At 33.6% G+C, this 22549-nt stretch overlaps 1 protein-coding gene across 6 annotated transcripts in view; it reads left to right on the plus strand.

The window, feature by feature from the left end:
• Positions 1–22549, plus strand: part of LOC126971673 (protein trachealess) — a 271027-nt gene that overhangs the window by 200697 nt on the left and 47781 nt on the right. For all 6 annotated transcript variants that reach the window (XM_050818066.1, XM_050818089.1, XM_050818080.1 and 3 more), the window contains one exon: positions 17119–17357. In XM_050818066.1, the coding sequence (XP_050674023.1) occupies positions 17119–17357 (239 nt within the window). The remainder of the gene's footprint in view (positions 1–17118; positions 17358–22549) is intronic.

Genomic DNA, 22549 nt, shown 5'->3' on the forward strand with positions numbered 1-22549 from the left:
CGCATTTATCGCGGGGAGTTTTCCGAAGAGCAGTTTAACCTGATTCATGCCGCAGATGTACATATTCACACGACAGGCCACAAATTAGGATATCATACTCACCATCTGGATGTGTGGCGGTCCTCCACAGTGCGGTTTTCAAGGAGCTTTCTTCCACGTACTACAAAGCTGTGTAATGAGCTTCCTTGTGCGGTGTTTCCGGGATACGACATGGGTACCTTCAAAAAAAGCGCGTACACCTTCCTTAAAGGCCGGCAACGCTCCTGTTATTCCTCTGGTGTTGCAAGAGATTGTGGGCGGCGGTGATCACTTAACAACAGGTGACCTGTACGCTCGTTTGTCCTCCTATTCCATAAAAAAAAAATAGCCAAATTCACAATCACACAAAGGTTTTCATAAACTGGCTCATTACTAGCCAAATTGGCTATTTACTAAACAAACAAAAAAATTAAGTCAAATTCACAATCACACAAGAGTTTTCAAAAACTGTCTAGTAAACTAGTTTACTTTTAAACGAGCTATATTCTGTTATCTTTATGGCAAAGTGCAAGTCGTCCAAATAGGAAAAAATTCACCGCCCGAAGCGTAATCAGTCCCCTTCCACGATTATTGCAAATAACTATTATTACCTTTCCTTTCAATTGGCAATGCGCTCCGACCCCGTACTCTTTGTATTGCTAATTTCAACTGTTAGTTTATCTATTTGGCTCACAATACTACGCTTATTGCTTCCAATTTACAATAAATGTTTTCATCGAATTTAGGAATCTATCTACCTAAAACTTCATAGCACTATTAAAGTCTGGATGTGTGGCATTTTTTGTAGAGGGGAGGACAAACAAACATTAGGATCACCTGGTATTAAGTAATCCCTGCCGCCTACATTATGCTGCAATAACAGAGGAATTGCAGTATCGTTGCCAGCCTGATAAGTACCAATTCGTATTGTCCTGGAAATACCGCTCAAGGAAGCCTATTCTACAGTTTGATTGTTTTTAAGCAAAAAATTCCTTGAAAACTGCACAGTTAAGGGCGCCACACTTACAATTAGGTATTCAAACTCACACATACAAGTACAAGACAAATTGTAATAGTTTTGAGATTTCATACTTACACGGTCAAGTATAAAACCAAAAATATATAATAGTTCTGAGTAATCAAACTCACATCTACAAGTACAAAACAAATTATAATACTTTTGAGTTTTCAAATTTACATGCACAAGTATAAAACTCACATTTACAAGTATAAGAAATATAAGAAGTTTGAGTATTCAAACTCACATTTACAAGTACAAAACTAAATATAATAGTTATGAGTTTTTATATTATTTATAACCCGGTAAATGAGACGAAACCAGTTTGTCTACCAACTACTACACAAATTCGGAATTAGGGAATTTTTACTTCAATATCGAATAAAATGTACATGTAGCCTTAAAATCCACACTAATATTATTCATCAAAAAGCGATCCACAAAATCCCAACCATAACATTTATGAATGAAACAATTTTCCACCATCACAATGACGTTGGCAGGCAATTTGATAAACGCCCATCGTCCATTTGTCATGGTCCTATCGACTAGTAATACATTGGTCATTTTTTATTCGTGTGTGAGATCTGGGGTTGCAAAGCGATGATTTTATTATAATATTATTGTAGCGAATCGGTTGAAGATGATAAGTATATTAATTTGAAAATAGGTGGACTGTATTTTTAGATTAAAAAAAGCTGTTCTCGAAAATAAAAAATGGCAGAAGAAAAGAATGCACGCCTGCTGCGTGATTTATGTTTTTTTTGGAAGAGGAGGACAAACGAGCATACGAGGAATCACAGGAGCGTTTTTTTGAAGGTACCCATGTCGAATCGTCCCGGGAACATCGCACAAGGAAGCTTAATCCACAGCTTGGTTATACGGAGAAGAAAGTTCATTGAAAAACGCACTGTGTAGGATCGTTAAATGTCCTGGAATGGATAATAAAATCCAGATGGTGGGGATTATATTCTAAGTGACGTGTCATGCGAAGGTCTAATTCAGCGCAAACAGCAGGTATTCTCACAGTCTACTTTAGATACTCTGGCGTCGATCCCAGAGTTAGCAGCGATTACTCAAATCAAATCAAATCAAAATCAGTTTATTCACGTAGGTCACGGAAATGACACTTATGAATGTCAAAATAAATTAAAATATTTTCTTATTGAATCTACCGCTACGTCGTAAAGGGTACTGTAGTTGATACTGCAGCACAAGATTTTGGGAGATTATAAGATGGCGCCGTGCACGGTCGGCGGTTTTACGGCGAGTGGTAGGTAATTATAAGGTGTAATTAGAATGACTGTTTTAAATTTTGGCCCATTTTTTAATTGGCGATTGAGAGTCTTGTACTATTCGAGTCTATTACTGGACTAATAAGACTTAAGATAATATGTGTCAAAGTGACGAACGCAATTGCGATATCGCCAAAAGAAGTATCATTCTAATCATTATCATTTCAGTCGGAAGACGTCCACTGTTGGACAAAGTCCTCCCCAACGATTGCCATGACGATCGGTCCTGCGCTGCCCTCATCCAACCTATTCCAGCAATCTTGACCAGATCGTCGGTCCGTCTTGTGAGGAGCCTACCAACACTGCGTCTTCCGGTCGCCATTCGAGGATTTTACTGCCCCACCAGCCCATCTGTCCATCGAACTATGTGCCCTGTCCACTGCCACTTCAGTTTCGCAACCATGGGATATGTCGGTAACTTTGGTTCTCCTACGGATCTCTTCGTTTCTGTTAGTAAAGAAACTTTAAAAATATTTATACCTCGAAATGTTTACACTTTTCCAATTAATCATAGACTACAAGCTACAAGCAGTCTTCCAACGTCTCCACCCCATTTTGTATTCGAGGTACGTTCCAATACAAAATTGGATATGACGTGATTATTAAAGTCCTAAAGAGCGGCAATTTCGCCGGCACAAATCGTTAGTCCCTCGAGACTGACCCGTCTTCGAGCTATTTAGCTTTATTTATGAAGCTTTAGGCATCGTGAACCTTATAGTGTATCTGTCATTTAATCAATACGCCAAAAAGAAATTTAGAAGAAAACAGACATTCACTCCATGTTTACATTTTTTACAGAAAGTCTACTTCATGCTTACATTATTTACCGGTGGGAGGCTCCTTGCAAAGGTTGCCGGCTAGAATATACGTACCACAACGGCGACAGACGAGCAGGACCTTCAGCTGATGGTAATTGATACGGCCTGCACATTACAATGAACTGCCGCTTAGGATTCTTGAAATCCCGAGAATTCTGAGCGGCACTACAATTGCGCCCGTCACCTTGAGACGTAAGATGTTAAGTCCCATTTGCCCAGTAATTTCACTAGCTACGGCACCCTTCAGACCGAAACACAGTAATGCTTACACATTACTGCTTCACGGCAGAAATAGGCGCCGTTGTGGTACCCATAATCTAGCCGGCATCGTGTGCAAAGGACCCTCCCACTGGTAACTGGTTTTTAATGTCATATATGATGTTTGAATAATGCATCGCAATGTTTACACTATTCTTACTCCAGAATACCATTATTTCTAATAATGTACTATATCTTTATTCCGATCATTGTTTCGCCAAATAGTGGAACACTAGTATAGTTTGGCGAGTCTAGAGCTCCTGATGAAACCTCGCGTATAAGAGAAACACGTGTCAATTGATTTTGCTAACACTACCTAAATGTCATTATTTATAACGTCTTTAAAAGTTATAACGTTTTAAAATAACACTTAGTAATTATTTTTGTTTGAAATTGTGTTAATCTAATTAATCTATTAGCTCAACATGACCAAATCTCCTGAACCCTTTAAACATTAAAAACAAAATGTCGCTATTTAAATAGTCAAGCCAGTTCTTGTTTGAGTTTTTACGTCGTCTCATTTTTGCTCTAACAATAAGGACAGTTTTTGTTAGCCGTCGGCGAGTTGATAACCTATCTAAATTTACTAAGAAATTATATCGAGATAAGTAACGGTGGTTGTAATATTGAATAAATTAGAATCCGTTAACATCATTGACGTACAATAAATAACTAGACTCCCAATCGCCTATTAAAAAGTCGTCAAAAAATGTCTGAGTGGCGTTGTGTATATGTATACATTTACAGATAGCATTAAAACATTCATTCAAATTAACACCTTATTTCGTTGCGGTAATGTTCAAAGTATATTGTATACGCTCATTAGAAGTAGCAACACTACGAAACAGGATAGAAACACGCGCGTGGACGCGAACACTAGGCAAGAACATTTTGTTTTAGCCATTGAAATGTAATTTAGCAAAATGATTAATAACGTCAAATCAATTACCCAATTTTTGTTAATTGAATGAAAAAATAATTGCACTTACCTGAAAAACGACAGTATAATCCCTTCTTTATAAGTTTGAATATGTTGTTATTTGGACAGTTTTTCACCGAACACTTTTTCATTGCGTGGCGTTATATTCAAAGCGCGGTTGAAACTCTGAACTGAACAACTGTTTTTTTTTTTAATTTGGTGAAAATTTACCTTTTTATGACCCAAATACACTGTAATTTATTAGAATTGAAATATTTATTTTTTCACCTTAATTTGACTCAAATATCGAAAAAGAACCCTTATTCTCAATCGAAAATTCATCCGTCAAAATATCAGCTTTTTTCAAAAAAATTATTTGTTTTCTGTTCGTCAACATCTCTACTTTCCGATAGTGTAAGAAAATATAAATTACAATGGTAAATGTTCGAAAAATTTAACCCCATCAAAAGGCGTTTCATAGAGTATTCATACATGTCATTTCGTACGCTCGTTTGTCCTCTTCCAAAAAAACACTAAATCGAACGTCTTAAAGATCATCAAAATACTTTGAAAGATGCCATTGCATACACAAATATTGGTCATTCTAATCTAGAAAGTATGAAAATATCTAAATTATAATAGATTCGTGCCAATATCTAAGATTAGAATCAGGATGAATTTTCGCTTAAATAGTCCCGTTCAATTACGACGCTGCCCGGCTAAGTTGTAATGTCATGCAAGTATTATGATCAATGTCACAGTGAACAGCTTCCGAAATTTGCCGAGTCATACGATGCTCATCTCAGGCGCTGGGGTGAAGCAAATGCCCCGAGGGACTGCCCTTTTCATTATTTACACGCGGTTCACTTAAACGATTTTGATTGTTTTTAGAGTTGTTTTTTTTTATTTGATGTGAAAATTTAATAATAATAATATAGACACACTTTCACACAAATTATCTTGCCCCAAATTAGCCATAGCCTGTACTATAGGTACAAGACAACGATATATTTAATACGATATACTTACTTATCATACATAAATATATATAAACATCCATGACTCGGAAACAAACATTCATATTCATCATATAAATGATTGCACCTACCGGGATTCGAACCCGGGACCTATATTTTTATATCATAACATCTCATTATGTAGTAATTTTGCATCCAATTCAGAATTCATTAAAAAAAAATCTGTGCTAATCAATCTTGAATAAAGTAATGACTTATGCTATCAGTTAACAAAAGAATATTTTGTTTTTTCCTTTTGTGTGTTGTCTAAAGCATTTTTCTTCGTTTAAGTTTATATAATAGACTTTAAGTTTGTCAAAATCTTGAAGTGAACGCCCTATTGTGGTGTTTTTAGATATACATGACTATGGCATTATCCACTAATTCTCTCTCTCTAAAGTTTCGCAGCTGGGCTTTTTGTACAATCTGTAAAAAGTAATGATAAAAATAAATACAACTGAAAACATCATTTCAGTATATTAAAACTCACCGTCGGCCATTTGTAAGGGCTATCCATGAAAATTTACCCTCTTGATCTCAATTTTTGCCTCAGTCCTAACGTTATTCTCATTTGTTATTCTTCAATTCGCCCCAGAAATTACTGATCCGATCTCTTCAGATCTGATCGGTAATCTGTTTCTCATCCATTTCTACGCACCTTCATTATAACTATACTTTACTCAATACTCAATATATTTATTGCATTCTCAATTATATTACGGTGGTATATGTGAAGTAGTAGAACAAATTCGTTACAAAGTGCTTTCGAACTCGTATCTAAATTGTTACTTCGTAAATCAATTTTGATCCTACATGATTAAACAATTAATAATACCAAATCTGAGTAACGACTCATGGAAAGTTTCAAATTGTTTAACTTATAAGTTCTATGTTGAATAGATTAACAAGTATCAAAACTAGCTGCATTAGATATACAAACGTGACACTCATTTCAACACAGAGTGACCGCGTGACCTCTCCTTAGTACACTAACTTTTAATTCGTGCCCGAAAAGGCCTTTCTTACTTTAATCGTTATACAGTCACTTCATAAAAACTTTGAATCGTGATGTAATTATCTATGTATAAAAGAAACCTAATATTTAATTAATTAACTGTTATATTAACAGTTATTAAAATCAGATATTTTACGAAAAAAATCATAAAATTATTAGAAATATCTGAATTACAATATTATGTTTGCAATTTTTTGAAAAGTTTATTTAATAAATTTAAGATCTACGAAAATTATTATGTGTAACTTAAGTAACCAAATTTGAGCATCATGTACATAAAATAATGTGTTATAAATCTCTATCACAGGTAAAATCTCCTTAGACGTATTTATCAACAGTTGTACCACAAATCACTTTGGTATTGTTCTTTGATTTATCGACTCCAAAAAAACAAGAGGTTATCCATTATTTGTTAGCTCAAAAGTGCATAATTTATTGACCAATTCGGAAATTTATGCAGGGGTTCAAACTGTTGCTTACATTGTATTTTTCCTTACACTTAGAACTTTCGTATATGATAAAGTCCCAGCATTAAATCCCCCACCCTGTGATAATAATCATCAGTAATATCAATAATCCAAGTCGTAATAACTCTATGACATTTTCATTTCCTATATCAAATAACCCCGCAACGTTTACTTGCATTTACCCCATAGATGTTTAATATTCTCTTGTTTGTCCTTAGTCTGTATCTTAATAACATTATTAGCACATATTATAATATAATATTACGAGTTTTTGTTTATGTTTACTGGCAATAAATGGGCTCAATTTTAATGTTAATATGTTATTGTTTCCCCACAAGATACAAGTATTGTCAAATTAAACATTATAAAAATAAAATGTAGGCGTTATATTGCGGAAATCCATAATTATCCTTATTATAAGTTTACGACACATCAGTTTCGTGCCAGAGTTTGGCGAGTCAATATGTCCTGAGGATGCCTCGTGTCGAATTGTTTAAAGACAAATATTGGTGGAATTAATACTGTAAAAAATTTAAAACATTTGGATAATTATAAAAATAGTTCGAAAAAGCAACGCGTGTCAGGGAAAGACTAGTGACTTTTTTTGCGTGTTTACAAAACGGGCTATATCTCAATTAATTAGAAAGGCTAAGCTTCGTTTTGCAGATGAAAAAAAACAACAAAGAAATGTATATTCATACAAAGGAATGTACTGTAAGTAACACCTATTAGGGTGTGAATATATTCGGAGTTCGTGAGTGACCGTAGGTAGGGTCTAGGAGACCCAAGGGAGGGAACGGTTGACTAAACTTAGAGGGCTCAAATGTCCGCGCTTTTAAAGAAAACTAGCAGACCTTTAAGTACAGGGTGTGAATTTCTTATTGAAAAGTTTCACTTTCGCACGTTTTATTCAGTGTTAGGTGTTTGGTGTAAATTTTGTAACTTTACTTAGGCTGGAATGCATCATATTATTAGCTGTTATAGTTAAGCTTCAAATCATATATTTAACGTTAACACTAACGCTGACTTTAACATAGACTTTTTCTTTGATTAACGCGAGTGTTACACATTTAAATAAAACACGATACAGATGTCGTTTTCAGGGGGACAGGGGGAGATCTTGAAACGTCGGGTTCACTAAAATAAAATAAAATGTAACTTTTACGCAAAAATCTAATGTTACACAGTTACAATTACACGCGTTTTAATCCTTTAAAAGTATTTTATTTGAATTTAACATAGACTGTGGAATGTGTTGCACCGTCGTATTCCTTGGCATAGTTAAAGTTAAAAAGTGACATGTCATAGTACAAGATCCCGCTACTCGATTCTGCAGGTATTTATATTTTTGATATAACTAATTTTAAACGAACGTTGAGGGAGTATGCAATGAGTCCCGGGTCCGAATTCCAGTAGATACAATCATTTATATGAATAATTATGGATGTTTATTTCCGAGTCATGGATGTTTATATGTATTTATGTATATTTATTTAAGTATATTGTATTAAACATACATATGCTGTCTTGTACCCATAGAACAGGCTATGCCTAGTTTGGGGCAAGGTAATTTGTGTAAAAGTGTGTCAATCCTATTATTTTTTTTAGCGAAAGGCTGCCTATAAAAAATTGCCACTATTGTCTGTTAATAATTTTAGTTTAATTAATTTTCTGATATAAAATGCAACTATATGTTTTTTTAATCAATTTTACGTCAATTTAAAGGAAATTATGTAAAGAATTGAAAAAAAATGTTTGCCAGCTCTCGGCTGACGTTAATTTAAAATTAGTCTTATCAAAAAAAGACCTTGTACTATTAGGCTTATGATTATTAAAATATGAAACAACTAATTTTGATTAAATTTTCAAATTCCTGTCAAATGTCAAATGCTTGACGATCACACCAGAGGGCCTACCATCAACTTATAATGAACGAGGCGAATCCGATGCAGTTCAGTTTAGGTACCTAAACTGAATCACTAAAATTCGTACCATGAAGTGCCTTTTACTGAATGGCGTTTGGATCGCTTATGAAGAATGAACGAAATAAAATTGCGTTAAGAAACCTAAAATGATATGATTTTAGCGGCTTTTTTAAGTTATGTTCTTTATTCACTCTCAAAAGTGCCCAAAACGGCCTTAAATATGTTTTTATATCAATAATATATTTTGAATATTGATTTAACTTATCGAAGCTTATTAAATAAGTAAACTAAATTAAATTACTAATACTAACTTAAAAATTTCATCTATCTTCAAAAAAAATCCATACACTTCGTTGAGATAGCGTTGTTACATGATATAATACTTAAACGCAATCGAAAACCAGAACCCGTAGTAATACCAGCACAAAAGACGTTTAAAGCATTGAAAGACACAATAAGTACTTATAAATATAATATTTCGTAAGTGTGTGTCACCCCTTACCCTTATTATTGAGTGGTTAATTGTGACATAACCACTCAATAACGTGTCATAATGTCAAATAAAAGATCTCACCCGTCATTTTATTACGCGTATAAAAAATTTGGACCGGAATTGAACGACTTCTTAAAAATAAAAAGTAATCTATACTAGTAAATGGAGAGCCGGCTTTTTTCCTTCAGTTATACTGCGAAAACTACTGAACCAATCGGAATAATACTTATACCATAAAATACAGCATGTTTCGGAGAAGGTTTTAGTATATCATAATATGTTGGTGATTACTTATCTGGAACCTATATTATTTAAATTTAGAAATACCTAGAGTAATGTGTAAACATTGTGTTTCAGTCTGAAGGGCACCGTAGCTAGTGAAATTACTGGGCAAATGAGACTTAACATCTTGTTCCAAGGTGACGACCGCAATTGTAGTGCCGCTCAGAATTTTTGGGTTTTTCAAGAATTCTGAGCGGCACTACATTGTAATGGGCAAGGCGAAAAAGATAGCATCAACTGAACGTCCTGCTCGTCTCGTCCCTTATTTTCAAAAATAAAGAAACCTATATATTAGCAATATTAATAATACAGTCAACACATTTCATTACATTTCATTACATATGACAATTCATACAATGCCTACTTTAAGTGTAACAAAAATAGAAAATAGTGAATTACTTATTTGTTTCGTAAGAGGCATATAATTAACGTGATAGACAAAGGAATCTTAGTTACATCCAAATTCAAATATTTTTGTTCAAAATTACTTATTGAACGTCAAAAACTACCACCCATTCAAAATACACTGCCTCAGACCTGAGAAGAACAGGCGCAAGAAACTCAGTGGGATTTTTATAAAAATATAAATTACAGTGTAATATCGTGCAATAAACATTTATAATTAATGAGCCTGAGGTAATTCGCTTCATTCCCAGTCTGTGGTATCATTAAGAAAATCATTTATGCTATAGGAACCTTTCCCACAGAAACGTTTTACAACAATTCTTTTAAATTTCTTAACACATTTGTTTTGTATATTTTCTGGGATCACATTGTAGAAGCATATACATCGCCTAGTAAAAGACTTACTAACACGACTTAGCTGAGTAGTAAGCATAACAAGTTCATGTTTTTTGCTAATTGCTGATCAATCAGCAGTGAAGTGGAGATATTTTTGAAACATTATTAAACTTTTTGAAGTAAACACCGAAAAGGGATGGTAAAGGCTCGGAAAACAAAATATTTAAATGATTAACTTTAACATCACTAAAGAACATTCAGATATATTCTAATACGCAATCTATAGGAGCATTATAAACCCATAATGCCATTTAATCCTCATTTAACAAGCGTCTATTATATTCTACACAAAATAACGCATAATGCGAGAGTAGCAAAGATTAAAATAACCGCAGACGCTCCATTAGACCTTAAATTTAATTGTCAACTGGCACCTAAGGGGCGATGTATTAAAAGCTAACACCTATTAACCCCAGTTGAATGTGCAACTTCATACATGTCATGGGAATTTTGAAGAATTTTCTACTTGAATTGTCGCAAATACAAACATTGGTGTATTGTGCTGATCTGAACGGTGCATGGGAAGTATTCTATCAAGTTTAAAAATCTTAGATAATATTATTCGTCTAGATAGAGTCTCTTATAGTTGTCATAATCTATCTAGATGTTAATGATCTTTATTTTTTTAATTTTATTTGAGAAACGAACAGTACAAATTAATTCACGTTAAAAAATATAAAATATAAATCAAGGACCAATAAAGTTTCCACAATTAAACAGTATTTAGAATAATGCGAGCAAATTAATTACAATAATTTGTATACAGGGTCGTTTTATGAGAAGGGCGGTGATGGCCAAGTCAGAAACTACGAGACTTAGAGAAAAGTCGTGGAAGGAGTCATGCCCTCGATTTATAAAAAAACAACAACTGCGTATTTGTTTTTGCAGAATTTTTGATTTTTTGAAGTAAATCCACCCGAATGATTTTTCAAAAAGAAATAACGTATTTTATGTTACTTTATATTACAATAATTGTTATTGTTATTACATTTAAGTGAAAACTATATTGGTGTAAAATAAGTTTTACGAATAAAATAGTTATAGGCAATTGTTGGGAATAAATTTTGTCCAATAAAAGGAAAAAGGAAGAAATTGACTTAATGATTAATATCTGCGTAGGACGTAGACGCATGCGATTACTTAATTACATCAGTAACGTTACGCCATATAATGCAATGACAGCAGTGACGTCACATCACTCATACAAGAGTCCCGTGGGTAAACCAATATTCGCAGCAACTCAATTTATCCGTATGTCCCTCGCACATTAAACCTAACTACGGTTACCTACTGGATGCTATTTTACGACTTCGACCCGTGTTTTCAATTCCGCGTACCTTCTGCTTCCACTTTGACATAAAGATCATTTTTGCCTGGCTCTTTTTTCGCATATGTCGTTTTTCTCAATTAATCATTACTGACCGTTGAATGTTTTTGTTGGAAAAAGGACCTTAACGCTTTAGGGAGATGGTGTGATTTTTATTGAAGATGCTGCAGAGGGTCAAGGCAACTGTATTGCAAGTTTGATTCCCAGGTGTACAACAATTGTCCGGTCACGTTTTTGGACACTTGGAGTCAGCCACTTCTAAGATTAAGGGTGTCATAAAGTGGACAACTTGAAACGTGGCATTGGACTGCAAATAAGATCATGGACGATAACGTTTAAATAAGAATGATAATTAGTTAATAAAAAGGTAGTTTTTGAAATTATAACTTCTTTATGGAAGGGTAAATCTTTACGTAACGCGATACTTCCGTCAGAAAAAATCTATTGAACAATTTTTAACCGATATAATTTAATGGTTTTAAAAAAATGTTTCAAATTACTCAGTGTAATATTTTTTTAAATCTCTAAGTGTATTTGATACTACTTTTGTTATAAATACCAAATCAATAAAAGTTTTAAGAAATATTGTTTGAAAGTTTTGTTTTTGTGTCTTAGTCCATTACGAGTATTAGTACAGACAAGGGTTCCAGTCTATACAGCCATATTCACTAATATTCAATGATTAATTATCAAAGCCGTCTTTGCAAGATTTTTAGTCGACAAAGAATGTAAAAATTTCGTTTCTTATTATACCCAATTGTTACTTTTATAAAATTAAATAATGACACTAACCATGTAGGTACATAAGACGTATACAAAATTCAAATGTACATATTCAAGATTTAATTAATTAATTAATTAATTTAATTTTCAACTAATAATAAAAAATATTTTATAATCAATTACATTTAAGTAATAACCAAATCTTTTCTCAAGTTAAACAATCTCAATATTAAATGTTCACCTTATATTAGTTAAAATTATCACTTCTGTGTCACGTTCGGGCGTCCCGAGACGAACACTTTTTTTGTTTCTTAGTATATCTACTAGGATTACGAGGGGCAATCGTGAGGTACAAACTCTTTGGAACCTAAAAAAGTAAATACTGGCTGGTAAAAGAAATAATTAGAATCTCTTTTGTTTTTAAATGAAAGTTCTTTTTCAGTTTGTTGGAGCGTGTTTACGAATGTAATCAAATTGAAACATTCATTAGACAGAAACAATTGAATAAAATTCAAAGTGATCTGTATAATTATCGTTTTCTTACTTGGTACACCTTAATTCTTTAATATAATAATATAATAAGAAGTAATTATCTCAGAGAATTTTCTTTTGAATTTTATAAACATCTTATATTTTTAGCGCTTATTACATTCATACATATTTCACTTTTTTATTAATACAGCAAGATCAATTTGAATACTAGGGAAATACTGTCTCTCATAATAAATTTTACAGCTTTGTAATAATATTATATTTGTTAATAATGTCTTTAATAGATAGTTCTATATTTTTGTAACATCTTCATTTGAGCTAGATCTTTAAAATTTAATGACAAATTAAAGAAATATGTATTAAAAAACCAATTTCAGTATTAAAATATTAAAGAAGATTATAAAAGTAAGGGGTAATCAACCCTCGGTCAGTCTAAAGCAATTTAAACAATTTAGCGCGGTGTCCGAACGGTCGCCCTTCAGAAACATTAAATCAAACTGAATTGCCGCTTGTTTTATACTTTAACCGGTTTATCGGAAAATTTGATTTTATCGGTTAAAGGGTCTGTTCCGATTTTCTTTATATCTAAGAATTATTGTTCCCTGAACAGCAATGACGATAAGGACTTTAAACTTTAAATGAATGTTTTAGTACTAAGATACAATATATAGTATGTACTTTAGTGATTGCTTTTTAGCTTGAATATTATTTAGTCCAGTGAAGTAATATATACAATCTATAGCCGATATCTATCTGAAATCTGTAGCTGGTGTCGTATTTGTAAAATGTATCTGATTCTCAATCAGAATTGATTTGTAATTAATTAATCCATGCATAAAACTAAATATGACATCACTGAACCATGCATTTTGGAATAGATTTGACATAATTACTCAGTAATATTCTTGTAAATCTCGTAGTGTATTTGTTTATTCATTTCCTGCTACTTTTGTTACAATAACAGGCAAAGGGTTTCCGCCCAGGCAATCCAAATTCGTTAATATTCAATAATCACCTATCGAACCGTCATTGCAAGATTGATAGATAGGTGGATTTGACATGAGAATCCAGTCAGAATTGAATGCGTGAATTTGGAATGCCAAAGTATATATCCAAAGGGCTTTAAGCCAAACAGTATCATTCAAATGACCTTACTCAGGTGACAATAAAACAGAGACTCTTGGGAGCTCGGTAATCGAACACGATCGTAAAGTTAACCCATCAGAGAATCGCTTACTTTGCACCTCAGGTTTACTACCCCTGACGTTGTCATAATACCTACGTAGAGCGTCTAATAGTAGTTTTAGTATGCTTGTATATAGTGTAGGTAGGTGTGTGTGTGTACTTATTTGTGTTTTACACATACGGATTGAGAATTATTTCCACATACGAAAATTTGTTGCTTTTTTTTTGTATTTAATTAAAGTGTAATATGTGCATTACTATTATTTTTATAATACGAATATAGAACGCCTACCATCGGAACAGAGGCTGGCTAGGTTTTCTATCTTAATATTTTTGGCCGCGATGAACTCCTTACTACTAAACCAATTTTAATCAAATTTTTCACACTTCGATACAATTTCAGGAATGTTTTTATTTCGATTCGTGACCCTCAACCTTTTTTAATTTTAAATGTTTTTTATGTATGAATATTTCTGTAAAATAATTTTTTGACACTTTGACAGTTCTGACCGTGACACTACAAAATAACAGGAACACAGGGTTAAATGAAATAATTATTATAACGGTTGAACATCAACAAATTTCGTAATTAACAAAAAGATAAGTGGTTACCTATACCAGCTGGTAACATTCATCCAGAATTCTTTCGACTTTACAAATAAACTTGGCATAAATTTATACCTGAGAATAAACCAAGTATATGCAAATATATTTACAGCTGTATCGCTGACAACAATGTCCATACAAAGATAATTCTGAAGGCATAAAAAGGCAAAAAGTCATCTATAAGGCATAAAGTCATTTTTATTCTCAAAATTGATGTCATTACTAATATACTAGATACTACTACCGCTTCAGAAACAAATGGCGGTCTGAGAGAGAAGAAACGGCCCAACAACTCTCCCAGCATTCTTTTTTTTTTTGTAGTTTTCCGAATGTCAGGCAGCCTTTCAAATAAACGCGGTAAACATTATACGAGTACGCTCGAATAAACCATTCATAAGTTAAATATCTATTTGTAAACATTTTCCATATTCTTGGTTTATTCTCAAGTAGAACTTTATGCCAATTTTATTTGTTTGTTCGTTTAATTATCACAAACGAAGCAATAATCACGTATACTTTACTATAGTAAAATGTATTTAATATAAAAACGAATGCAAATATACGGTGAATGCAAATATAGATTGTTAAGTTAAAACAAAACGGGCTCCGCCTGGGGGCGGTGTCTGCGGCAAAGACACCCCCTAACAGCCGGCTCGTTCATTAACATACCAACTTACACCTCGATAATTAATACATTCATATGTATACGACAATTTATGTGGGCGCTACTAACTAATTGATTTACAAACTATTATGTTTGATTAACCCGAGTAATACACATTTAAATAAAACACTTTTGAGGATTAAAACGCGTGTAATTGTAACTTTGTCTTACATTAGATACTTGTAGACTACACACACTGACCTCTACTATATACCACTGGACTGGCGGCTGTCAAAGTGCTTTTGTGCCTGTTTGATATTCGCCATTTTGGCGCTGTTGGTCATGTAGCGAGAGTCTGCGGTACTAAAACTAGTGATGACAACCTAGTGGACAACATAGATGGTGGGAAACTGTTTACAAATAAAATTGTGCAGTATATAACGTTGATTCTTTTAGTATAAATAACATGGAAAACGGACGAAATTAATTCAAACTGTAAAAATACTTCAGAGTGTTGTACCTTCCTTCGCAGCCATTTGTATTATATGTCAAAAAAAAGATCTCTGGACGCTCGCGAGTGGCGCTTCAAATAGGCACAAAAAATTTGCTGTCAAACATATGGAACAGCCTGCCCAATCGTATTTATACATGTCAGTATAAATATATAAACTACACATAAAAACATTTGTCTACAGCAAATAAAACCTCCGCTAAACTTCATAATGACAAATTAAAATTCAATTATTTTAAAAACGTTATGTTTTTTTCGATGAAAATAAGGGACGAGACAGCCGGATGTTCAGCTGATGGTAATTGATACGCCCTGCCCATTACAATGCAGTGTCGCTGAGGATTCTTGAAAGGCCTTATAATTCTGAGCGGCTCAAGGTACTACTTCGCTCGTCAGCTTGAGACATAAGATGTTAAGTCACATTTGCACAGTAATTTCACTAGATACGGCGCCCTTCAGACCGAAACACAGTAATGCTTACACATGACTGCTTCACGGCAGAAATAGGCGTTTAATTTGGTGATGTTATTATTGTTTCATGTTTTAGTTACCTTTATTTTAAGGAGGTATGATATGACTTACAATCGGTCAGACTAATCTCTACCCAATCATATATCTTATATAGAAAATTCTCGTGTCGTGTTGTGCGTACTTATTTGTCAACAAACTCCACCGAAACTGCTTGATATATTATTTATGTATAAATTTATTTGTTTATATTCGTTAGGTTTGAGAATAGGTCGTAAACTGTTTTTTATACTCGCAAAGGTTTTTTATTGCAATTTTTTTATTATTTTTTATGGCAAAACAACGTTTACCGGTTACCTAGTATTATAAGATATTTATTACTTTTAATTGTATTTCGTATTATTAACCAAATCGTAATGAAGTATTCCCTTCTATATTATAGTAAAAAACATCGTTTTATCTACTTTTCTCACTTTGAGTATTGATTGAAGCCTATTAATGAACTCTAATTTATGTTTTTTTAAAGTAACTTTCATTTGGTGAAGGTATTTTTATAGCAAATAAGAATACTCATAAAATTACATTTTTTATGTGTCTTATTAAAGTCTTTTTTATCTAAATTATCAGCTAATTATAATTATTATATCATGTATTTTGTCAAAATTGAATCCGTTACAACTATTTTTGAAATCTTTTAAATCTGTACCACACATTGGAAACAATTAAAGAGAGAGAAAGAGATGAGAGAGAAGAAAGGCACGGTTTTTTAGGTTCAAGTATGTTAGTAAGCTAGAAATATAACTGCTAAACTGTTTAAATATTCAAGTTATATGAAAGTATATGAAACATCCGAACTAATTTCATTTTCTCCTTACAGCATTCTCGAACTACGGAAGGAGAAGAGCAGAGATGCAGCGAGATCTCGCCGCGGGAAGGAGAACTACGAATTCTACGAGCTGGCGAAGATGCTGCCCCTGCCGGCTGCTATCACCAGCCAGCTGGACAAGGCTTCCATCATCAGGCTGACCATCAGCTACCTCAAGCTACGGGACTTCTCCGGACATGGAGATCCACCATGGAGTCGGGATACTCCACCGACAAGCAAAGCGCTTAAAAGTATGTTTTAAATCAATTTCCTTTTTCATCATCATCATTATCAGCCGGAAAACGTCCACTGCTGGACAAACTCCTCCCCCAATGATCTCCACGACGATTGGTCCTTAGCTGCCCTAATCCAAAGTATTCCGGCGATCTTGACAAAAGTCGTTCCATCTTGTGGGGGATACCAGCACTGCGTCTTCCGGTACGAGGACTTTACTGCCCCAACGATCATCTGTCCGTCGAACTATGTGCCCTGCCCACTGCCACGCAATATTTATTACTAGCTAATTCATGTTTCGTCACGATCGATTTAATTCGTTGTTTGTGGCGGCGTCGTAATTCGGGTCGCTTCGTTCCCTAAAATATGGTTGAGGGAAGCGACAGCTGTAACATGCGGCATGTTCGTATCGTAACTGTCAGTTATTTCAAATTAATAGTTTAAAATAAAGATAGTTCAGTTTTTGAATTTCTTTAATTTTTTGCACTTTTTTTTAATTTTTTTAACCTTCTACAAATTTTTAGGAAATATAAAAAAAAAGTGAATGAAATCTGTAAAGCCATTCTCAAGTTATAGCGTTACCAGGAGAAATAGAGGTGCATTTATAAATATATTTAAATATACATACAGATATATAAAAAAAATTATATGTTACAAATATTATATTGTATAAAGAATAAACTTAATGCTTAGTGTTAACTCACCCAATTTTTCATACAAGCCTAGTTAGAGCATATTGTGGGTACAAATAGCCCATTCGCGGGCCACCCCAGTCCCTACGCAATGCAAAATTACGGAGTGCCTTTAAAATAACTCCGGAGGGTTCGCAAATCAGATTTGCCTTCGTCAACTCATTGTTGTCACTAACTCTGTTAGAACTGTCGCGGTTCGGAATCTGTGGAGCTGTTCAGAATTTGGGTAATCTGTGGTATTATTTATTTTGTTGATTTTATCTCTGCTTTAAACCTGAGAAGACGAGTAACTAAGGGTTGTTTCTGTGTGTATGTTTATATGTATATATATCGGCCCATTTGTAAGAAACAGAATATACAGCGTATAGTCCACCTAAGAGTCCGATAATATATTTACTAGTGGGAGGCTCTTTACACAGGAGGCCGGCTAGATTAATTAATTATGAAAATAAGTGACGAGACGAGCAGGTCGTTTAGGTGATGGTTATTGATACGCCATGCCCATTATAATGCAGTGCCGCTTAGGATTCTTGAAATCCCGAAAATTCTGAGCGGCACTACAATTGCGCCCGTCACCTTGAGACGTAAGATATTAAGTCCCATTTGCCCAGTAATTTCAAACCAAAAACACAATAATGCTTACACATTACTGCTTCACGGCAGAAATAGGCGTCGTTGTGGTGCACATTATCTAGCCGGCATCCTGTGCAAAGGAGCGTCCCACACTCTCCGTTAGAGATATTCTTCTCTCACGCGCATTGTTAGTCTATACGCTAGTATATTGTAAGTCTTTGGCTTCCATTTAAACATTTTATGCAAAACTTTTGATTAGTATTTATGCACAAAGTTATAATACTTACAATGAATTCAAAATTCAAAAGAATTGTTAAAAACGTCTGAGTGGTAAAGGTTACTATAACATAATTGACTTTCTTAATGATACCACAGATTGGGAATGGAGGCTATTAAATAATAAGTTTAATTGTACAATATTACTTTGTAAACATATTTATTCGATGAAATAAAAAAAGCCCGCTGAGTTTGTTGCGCCCATTCTTCTCAGGTCTGAGGCATTCATTTTGGAATGGGTGGTAGTTTTTTGACTTTCAATAAGTGATATCACATCCTATTTTGAATAAAAATATTTGAATTTGAATTTGAATGCATATAATAAAATATATAATTATACAAAATCTACTCTGGTATTTTTTGCTCTGACTGACCGTGATTTCGAGCGTTTCCTAGCCGACGGTGACAGGTGAATCTCATTCGATACCTATAAAATCAAATGCTGAACCTAAAGAGGTTTTGACTTTAAAAAAATGCATTAAACCACTACAAAATCTCTAAACTATTTAAATCTAATCTAAATAAACAAGTCCTTACGTAAGTAGATATTTTGAAAGTATATTTAATTTCATTATATTACATTTATTCGTTATTCATTAGTAATAAATTGATGCCTATTATTATTTGTACAATATTTTTTATAATTAAAACAAAGAGGCACCTTTAATGTATAAAATTTCAACCCAGTAATTTAAGTCTGCTTAGTAATTTAATTTAGATTTAAATTCAACGTATATACCTAATGAAATAAAACTATACAATATTTATCTTTTTTTAAAGATTGCCTATCATAAAAGATAAATTGTTGTAAAGCGGTTACTTATAAATATATATTCGTTAATGTAATTTTTATTTGATGATTTTATATTCTAGGTTTAAAGATATTTATTTCTCATTAAAAACATAACATTGTCACTTACATAATATGATGTAATAATGTATCCGCCGTTTACATGTTTCAGTTCATTTATAGGTATTTAGTATTTACAACTATTCTGTTTCATCATAGCTTATAAAAGCTACAATTTGAACTAATTCAGGTGAACTTCTGCACAAAAAGCCGGGGTAAATCACAAAAATTACGAAGCGTGCACGCAAATAAATACGCCGTAGGGAGTTTCCGCCGCAAACTGCAAATAAATAAATTACGAATTGCTATCGAGCGAGTGAATATTTGTTCTGTTGAGCAAACATGACCATTGATTAGTAAATATTATAAAACGGGCTTTGTTTGTGGGAGTTTGGACTTTTTTTTGGGTTATGTTGATAGATATCTACAAGTATTTGTATAAAAAATTAGTTTTTATTTTGAAGCCTTTATTTTGCTCTCTATTATATCAATAGCATAGCTGTTAGTTAAATATCCTTTTGTCTGTGTGTGCGTTAGCTAGTATTTTTTTTTATGGAATAGGAGGACAAACGAGCGTACGGGTCACCTGGTGTTAAGTGATCACCGCCGCCCACATTCTACTGCAACACCAGAGGAATCACAAGAGCGTTGCCGGCCTTTAAGGAAGGTGTAAGCGGTTTTTTTGAAGGTACCCATGTCGTATCGTCCCGGAAACACCGCACAAGGAAGCTCATTCCACAGCTTTGTAATACGAGGGAGAAAGCTTGAAAACCGCACTGTGGAGGACCGCCACACATCCACATGGTGGGGATGATATCCTAAGCATAATATTCAAAATAAGGCTCTAAACTAAGGCTCGGTTGTATCATCAGGTAGTATAGTCAATTACACTTTGCAAATAATACACAAAAAACTGCTGTGATCAATATATTTTTATAAGCCACCAACTATAGAACTTCTTCTCTTTTTTCCATGCCCACACAGGTCTAAATTTTAAAACGCTAGAACAAATATTTATTTATTTCTTATCAAGTACCTGAATACAATTTTTCATGGTGCTATTTTCAATTATGACGAATTTTCATACAAATTTCCATTCCCTATTTCAACCCGGCAATTTTTTTCGCAATAAAAGTATATGTCCTTTCCCAAGCTCTTGTCTATCTCTGTACTTAATTTCATCAAATTTGGTTCACTGGTATAGGCATGAAAGCGTTTCAAAGAAGCTAACATTCACATTTATAATATTAGTAGGGTTTTCAGGAACACATACGCAATGAATTACTTTTGCAAATATTGAAATAATAACAGAGGCAACTTTCACAGATAAAATAATATGAACATATGATTTTGACGTTTCGCTAAGATTATAATTGTTAGTTAAATTATACATTTATTCAAACAAAACAAATCTTATAACTATATTTACAATACTATGACTACATAAAATTAAAACTATCATTAAGTGGAAGCGTACTAAGAATACGGGCAGCATTTCCGCGTTGGATAGCTAGGCTGATACGTGGACCGAGATAGCTGCCAGCGCTTGGGTTTCCAGTAGCCTTATTGAGGCGCGAAGATAGTATTTTGAACAATCTCCGCGCTTTTGGGCCCCACGGGCCAAGTGCCTCGACACCAAACGGCACAAAGATGTATGACTCACTGAGACCAACATATTTGCGACGCTTGCCGTCTTCGGCAGTCGAATTTAATTTTATCAATTACCATAAAAGGTTTTTTTAGCTTTGTATCCATTTTATACATAAAAACAAGCAAACTGTACAAATTTATAACAAGTGTACTAACAGACCGCCCTACACCAAATCCAATTTCAGTCCCTAATGCGTTTAATGCGCCCACGAACCAAATCACTACGTATGCCAGTGTCATTCTAACTCAATTTTCAACCCACCTAGTCTATAGTCGTATTAAAATAAAAAATATTCGACAATAAAACATAAGAGTTTAGGGTGACACAACTGTCTGATATTTTGAGGGTAGTCGGAAATTTTCTATCGGAATCACGTAGGCAATAACAGAAGATGCTAGCGACCTCCATTTGTAAGTAAATGTTGCTTCATTGAATCATGTTATATTGGAGACAACAGATCTTTTTATTCGGAATGTTTTGTGGAGAATTCTAAAATGCTTACTAATTCTATCGGTCTTACAATTAATAAACTTGGTGTAGGGTTATACCTGAGAATAAACGTTATTGTGTACAAATAGACTTTTTGCTTATGATTTATTTATTCAGACGTATAAATTTTCCCGCATTTATTTTGATGGTTTATTAAATGCTGCCAGACATTCGCAAAACTTCAGAATTATCCTGTGTCATTGTATTGACAGTGTTGTCAGCGATATAGGGCCATTTTCAATGACGTATCTTTAGTTTAACTTACTAGAGGTAGACAGATCTATCCTTTTACGCTTATTTACATTTCAATAACCTACCGACATAAAGCATTGGACTATAACTATATTGGACATAACTATGGATAGATAAGATCTTGTCCTTAAACGGTGACAGCAATGTATCCGTAACTAGAGATACTTTATTGAAAACGGCCGTGAGTCAATATTTCGATTATCCTTCGTTTAATCTCAGGTATAAATTTATACCTAGTCTATTTGTATGATGCCGTATTTGAACCTGCATTTTTTGGGATATACCGCAACGCTCTTACAACTTAGCCAACCGTCCTAGTGTCGACCGAAATTTTGGTATGTATTTTTCAACACTCAGGTTGTCGATCTTTTGTATATTATACGTATGTTACTATATATTTATGATCTAAAAAACTTTAATGCAAAT

The sequence above is a fragment of the Leptidea sinapis genome, chromosome 2 (assembly GCF_905404315.1).
Source record: "Leptidea sinapis chromosome 2, ilLepSina1.1, whole genome shotgun sequence".
NCBI lineage: Eukaryota > Metazoa > Arthropoda > Insecta > Lepidoptera > Pieridae > Leptidea > Leptidea sinapis.